We start from the raw sequence: 6,000 nt of genomic DNA, 5'->3' as shown, positions 1-6,000 counted from the left end.
CCCCTCCACCCTCCTCTCTTCTTGGCAGCTCCGGAGCTTTTCTCTCTCTCCTCCTTAAAAGATTTGCTGTTCCTCGCCTAATGCGCCGTGAAGGCTAAATCTAATGCTATTCATTGCATGTCAACCATCTAATCGCCTTTCCATTTTTTTTTCCAAAAAAAAAAAAAAAAAAAGAATCCTGAGGCTTTTAAACAGGTCCTGCTCGCATTCAGCGCAAATTTATTGCTACAAAGTTCTTAAAAGGATAATGAATTTGGAATTAGCCGTCCCCCCGCACCCCCTCTCCTCCTCACTCCACTTTTTTTTCACACTGAGCTTAAATGAATATCACATCGGAAGCGTGACAAATTGCTGGACCCTGAGCAATAGAGGACCGTTTAACCCCGGACTTTTTGCAGCCTGATTCTTTAGAAAAAACCAATCTTTGATTTTGACATTAAAGAAGCACCTTTTTTTTCTGCATTTGTTGCAACGAATAAGGAGCTTTTTTACGCAACAAAAACTCTCAATTCAGCCAGATAATCGAATTAAATGAAGGATAAGATCATATTTCGTGACTGAAATAAGATCCAGCTCATTTACTCCTACGGTTTTTTTTTTCTGCTCAACACTTTTGATCAACTTGTTTTTTTGTTCCCACAGAGGTGCAGAAGCTCTCCAGCCTGGTGCTGCCCAGCGAGGTGATCATCGCCCAGAGCTCCATCCCGGGAGAAGGTCTGGGCATCTTCTCCAAGACCTGGATCAAAGCCGGCACCGAGATGGGCCCCTTCACGGGCCGACTCCTCTCCCCTGAGCACGTGGACCTGTTCAAGAACAACAACCTGATGTGGGAGGTGAGCGCAAGTCCGAGTCCAGGGGGTGTCTGGAGAGGTGGGAGGAGTTTTGAGGGTGTGTTTTTAAAGGGTTGTTTTCTTTAGGTGTTTAACGAAGACGGCACGGTGCGGTACTTCGTCGACGCCAGTCAGGAGGACCACCGAAGCTGGATGACCTACATCAAGTGCGCCCGGAACGAGCAGGAGCAGAACCTGGAGGTGGTGCAGATCGGCAGCAGCATCTTCTACAAAGCTGTGGAGGTGAGGAGCTTCTTCAGCAGCTCAAATGTTGCTTTGATGAGAACCTCCAGGTGTTTAGTTGTTGAACAGAACAGATCTGTGCCAAAGGAGGAGAAAAGTTCAGTTATCATCATTGCGCAGTCGACCCTGCGTGTTAATATTTGGTCGATCCAGCATCACAAGTGAGGAGAATGTGGGTCTACTTCTACTGAAATAATAATTTCGCACATCTGAAGTTTTTCTAATTTCGTGCAGCTCTGATTGTTTTACTTCTTTATTCAACCCAGACTGTTGGTATGCAGAAATACCTATTTGTGCAAATTAGAGAAGTTCAGGAGCAGTGACATCACCAGGCCTATTTTAGGGGGGCTGAAGCTCCCCTAAAATATTTCAAAGCCTCCCTAAATTATTTTGGTGTAAAAATATTTATTTATTTATTTATTTACAAAAATTTAATATGATGTGGTCAGAACAAATAACCATTTAATATTTTATTAGTGACTAAAATATATGATCAAAAATCTGTCAGTTTCCCTTTAATTTATAGTGTAAAATAGTTTTAATGTTCAGTTTTGGGGTATTTTTGATTTGATAATACAATATTATTTGGCCTTGAGTGATTTAAAAATAACTATGGAAAAAAACAATAATCTGAAAGTGTAGGTATTGTTCTCTAAATAAATGTTACTGAAATGATACTTTGCACTGTACGTATACACACACACACACACACACATACACACACCACCACCGGCAGCTCCAGGCTGGTGCGCGTAAAAAAAAAAAATCCACTATTTATCCCCAAACAAACGCGTCACGTTAATAGGTTTCCCAGCAGCCCTTTGAAATCCGAACCATTACCACATTCTTTGTGCAATAATTGTCAATCATCCACATTAAATTGATGGGCCCTAAATGGAACACAATGATGGCTTAAATTGTCCAACAATGGAGCGGCTAAAGCGGGATGATGTGCCATTGCTGACAAGGCCCCCGAGGCCTTACCAGCTCCAAAATAATGCCACAGGTTAATGCATAAATGAGCAAATCAAATCCATGCGTTACCCCAATTCAATTCATTTAATTCCTCTTTAATAAAGAACNCCCCTCCCCCAGACCATCCCACCAGACCAAGAGCTCCTTGTCTGGTATGGAAACACCCACAACACGTTCTTGGGAATCCCTGGAGTTCCTGGAACAGACGAGGAGCACCTGAAGAAAAGCAGAAGTGGTGCGTAAAACTCAAACCAAACAAACAAACAAAAAATATCTGTGCGGAATAATTTATTTTTCAAACCCTCCTCTATGCGTCCTCTCCCAGATGAGTGCCAATCCAGTGACGGACTTTCCTCCTGCTCCCCTTCATCCTCCTCCTCCTCCTCCTCCTCCTCTTCCACCTCCGTGGCCTCCACGGCGGGCCGGATGCGCTGCGTCATCTGCCACCGCGGCTTCAACTCGCGCAGCAACTTGCGCTCCCACATGCGCATCCACACGCTGGACAAGCCCTTCGTCTGCCGCTTCTGCAACCGCCGCTTCAGCCAGTCGTCCACGCTGCGCAACCACGTGCGCCTGCACACGGGAGAGCGGCCCTACAAGTGCCACGTGTGCCAGAGCGCCTACTCGCAGCTGGCGGGCCTCAGGGCGCACCAGAAGAGCGCGCGGCACAAGCCCGCGGCCTCCAGCGCCGACGGGGCTCCTCAGGTGTCCCCTCCCCCGCCTCCGCTCCCGCAGATGGCCCCCATCCAGCACCAGATGCCCCTGGTGCACCACATCCCCACCATGGTGCTATGATGGCGAACACAGGGCGGGCTGGTTGCACTTTAGATGTAGAGAGAAGTTTAAAAAAAAAATGTCTTCAGGCATGTCTGGACAAAAAGACAAATTGTTCTTGCCTTATTATTATTTTTTGTTGATTTTTAGTTAAACTGGCAGCGATGTCAGTGTTTGTATTGTGTCAGTTTCTGATTTCTCATTGTTTATTGTCCACATCTTCTGTTCGTGCGCTCTGAGAAGCAGTCTCAGCAGAGATTTATTGTTTGAAGATAATAAGAGGACACACTGATGGTTCCAGCTGCATCCAAACTGTCACTTTAACCCTGTACAGACTGGATTTTTCAGATATTTGTGTAATTGTAAAAAATATGTATCTGTACATGTGATTGTAAATACATTTGTGCATTCTTCTATCAAATAAATGATATGACATTACAACACGATTAATTTAGCTCATGATTTTCAGCCAGATTTACGCGCATTAAATGTTTCAAATCTATTCATATTTATTTAACTTGTGTCCTCTTGTTACGAAATTACAATTTAACAAACAAATGAAGGCCGACTGAAGCAACAATCTGAAAAGATAAAAAATATATCTGACAGTCAAGGTGGTGAAATATGGAGAAAACTTTCTCTGCAGAAAAACAAAACATGCAGCATTTTCTAAACTGGATTTAACTTCTGTCCTTTCAAAAAACATAAGGGAGACAGAATGATTTTTGAAAAAAAAGAAAGTTTAAAAAGAATCAGACAACTCCAGAATCAGACGGATTCGAGCAGAATAAGATTAAGATTGTAATTTAAATTTAAAAAGAAGGCCTCCAGTCTGGAAGGCCATGTCTCTTGAGCAGCATGGTTTGGTTTATAATGTTAAAAACATCAGTGATTTCCAAGTCTTTTAGGGATTTGTATCTAAAACAGCAAAGAAAAAGCCTCGCGATTACAAATGTTGCTAAAAAGTTAAATAAAAGGAACACAATGACAACACATGAACTCATCGTTTTAAAAGTTTTGTATTGCATTTTTATGTCTAAAGAAATATATTTTCAATTTTTTGCTTGATTTCTGTAGCTCAACTCAGGACCCCACCTACATGTTTTTTGACCCCCAGTGGGGTCCCAACCCTAACTTTGAGAACTGTTGTCCTTCACGACAAAAACCTGCAGTAAATCTGATATTACATATCTTGAAACATAAACGATAGTTTGGAAAATATATTGTCATTTAGAAAGTCAGACCAAAAAAATAGTAATAAAATATTTTAAGAAATAAGTAGTTTTTATTAGATTAAAAATAAATTATTTATTGTTGCTGGTGATGTAAAGGTTAATACCTGGACACATTAAAGCATTTGTTCAAGTTAATTCATTGAATTTTAATAGAGAGCAAAAGATAAACTGGAAACTATTGTCAAACTGAGAAAATTGAGACTTTAGATTAGTATTATAAACAAAATTAAAAATTAAAAATGACTCTGCACACGTCTTACAAATGAGAGTTTTAAAGTGTAATAAACTGATAAAAATTACCTTAATGAACATCAGTATTTGTCCAATTTGGTATTGAAAATCTGCTTTCAGGTCCAGAATCTCAAAAGTCTGAGAATCCAAAGTGTTTTAGAGATACAATTTGAATTACAAAAAAAGAAAAAGAAAAGAAAATCCCAAAAAGTAAATAAATACAGTATATATTTATTGAGATCAAAGTGAAGATTGTGTTCAAAAAGTAGTGCTTTTATATTGACATTTTAAATGTATTAAATCCACACATATTGTCCGATTTTTTGTATATTAAAAGGATTAAAAAAAACATCCTCCATGTCAGAGTGCTGCTTTATTAAAATATTGTTTTGAAACTCTATTACTGGGCAAATTGTTTCCCGCCTCTAACCCAAAGTAGGGAGTTTTGTTTGTGTTTTAAAGGGAAAGCCTTAATGTTAACTCATTTTAAAATCAAGAATGAAGATTGGGGTATCCTGAAAATTGACTGAAATAAAAAGGTTTTATACAGGTTGCTGTTTTATGCATGACAAATCTGTTAAAATATTATTATTATTATTATTATTATTATTATTATTATTACAATTTATGGCCTTATAAGGAAAGCCTTCAATTTCTCTGTTTAATCAAAAACAACATATTTAGATTGGGTCTACTACATTGAGAATTTAAAAGTGCGATTTTAAAGTAGCTTTTGTATAACTTATCTAATTTAATTTTGTTATATTTCAGCCACATTTTCTTAAAAGATTTATTAATTGAATTAGGTGAGGTCCTGCAGCTCTTATTGCTTCCACACGATGGCGACAAACACACACACACAAATAATAATAAAAAAAAAAAAACCCACACCTGAACAGAAACATGGTGTCCTGCTGAGATGGTCAAGAGCACTTCAGAAAAAAGACAATAAAGTGTTTATAAGAGGTTTAAATGTTGAATTTATTGTTAGCATATAAGTGAATGGTGCTTACAGTAGAGCTGGTGAGGCACTTGTCAGCTGTCAGACTCTGTCCATCTTCCCAAGAAGAAGCTTTCAGACAGGTCGTCATTGTAACAAGTGCAGCAGAGTTTAGGTAAAGAAGGTGTTAACTTGCAGGAACCATTATGCACGGCTCTGACTGCATGGTTTTCCATCACTGGACACCGTCCAAACTCTCTGTCCTGCACAAACAGAAACAACTCAGTCATAAAACAGATTCAAAAGAGCTTGAAAAGGTTTGTGTTTACATTACATGCTGACATTGGTTTCCTGAAGACATCCTGTCCTTCTCAGAGGTGCCACAGCAAGAAACCATCCAGTTCACTGCGCTGCGCAGCCCTGCAGGAACAGTTCATCTGTTAGTTGTGTCAAACAGAGGTAATAAGACCAGCACAAAGCCGGCAACCAGACCTCATCCCTATCAGGTTCAAACCACATGATTTCACACAATAACCCCAAGATACATTTTCATGTTTGACATAAAAAAAACAGTGACTAATAATTAAAATTCACACTGTTTCATATATGATAAAATGAACTCAAAATTTTAGAACTTACCAGAGATTATAAGTCACAGCATGTCTCCTCAGTTTAAATGTCTCTTTATTATTAGTCTATCTCAGCTTTGGGGTTGTTTGTGACACAAGAAGACGGTGACACAGCGGTTTTTCAGTCACAAGGGCTTGTGTGG

At 39.4% G+C, this 6,000-nt stretch overlaps 1 protein-coding gene and 1 long non-coding RNA gene across 2 annotated transcripts in view; one reads left to right on the top strand and one right to left on the bottom strand.

Moving 5' to 3' along the window:
- The window catches only part of LOC106522830 (PR domain zinc finger protein 12), a 4,266-nt gene extending 998 nt beyond the window's left edge, over positions 1-3,268 (top strand). Inside the window, exons 2-5 of the mRNA XM_014016018.1 lie at positions 643-833; positions 918-1,073; positions 2,169-2,283; positions 2,374-3,268. Of these exons, the coding sequence (XP_013871472.1) occupies positions 643-833; positions 918-1,073; positions 2,169-2,283; positions 2,374-2,843 (932 nt within the window). The 3' untranslated portion in view covers positions 2,844-3,268. The remainder of the gene's footprint in view (positions 1-642; positions 834-917; positions 1,074-2,168; positions 2,284-2,373) is intronic.
- Positions 3,269-5,244: 1,976 nt separating this feature from the next.
- On the bottom strand, positions 5,245-5,963 carry LOC106522802 (uncharacterized). Its single transcript, XR_001310825.1, has 3 exons — positions 5,868-5,963; positions 5,571-5,648; positions 5,245-5,491 (listed from the first exon to the last, which is right to left on the bottom strand). It is a non-coding gene; the product is annotated as an uncharacterized LOC106522802 (long non-coding RNA).
- Positions 5,964-6,000: the final 37 nt, after the last annotated feature.

The sequence above is a fragment of the Austrofundulus limnaeus genome, unplaced genomic scaffold (assembly GCF_001266775.1).
Source record: "Austrofundulus limnaeus strain Quisiro unplaced genomic scaffold, Austrofundulus_limnaeus-1.0 Scaffold137, whole genome shotgun sequence".
Classification (NCBI taxonomy): domain Eukaryota; kingdom Metazoa; phylum Chordata; class Actinopteri; order Cyprinodontiformes; family Rivulidae; genus Austrofundulus; species Austrofundulus limnaeus.
Note: the sequence above shows the minus strand (reverse complement) of the source record. Positions and strands in the feature narration are given on the sequence as shown.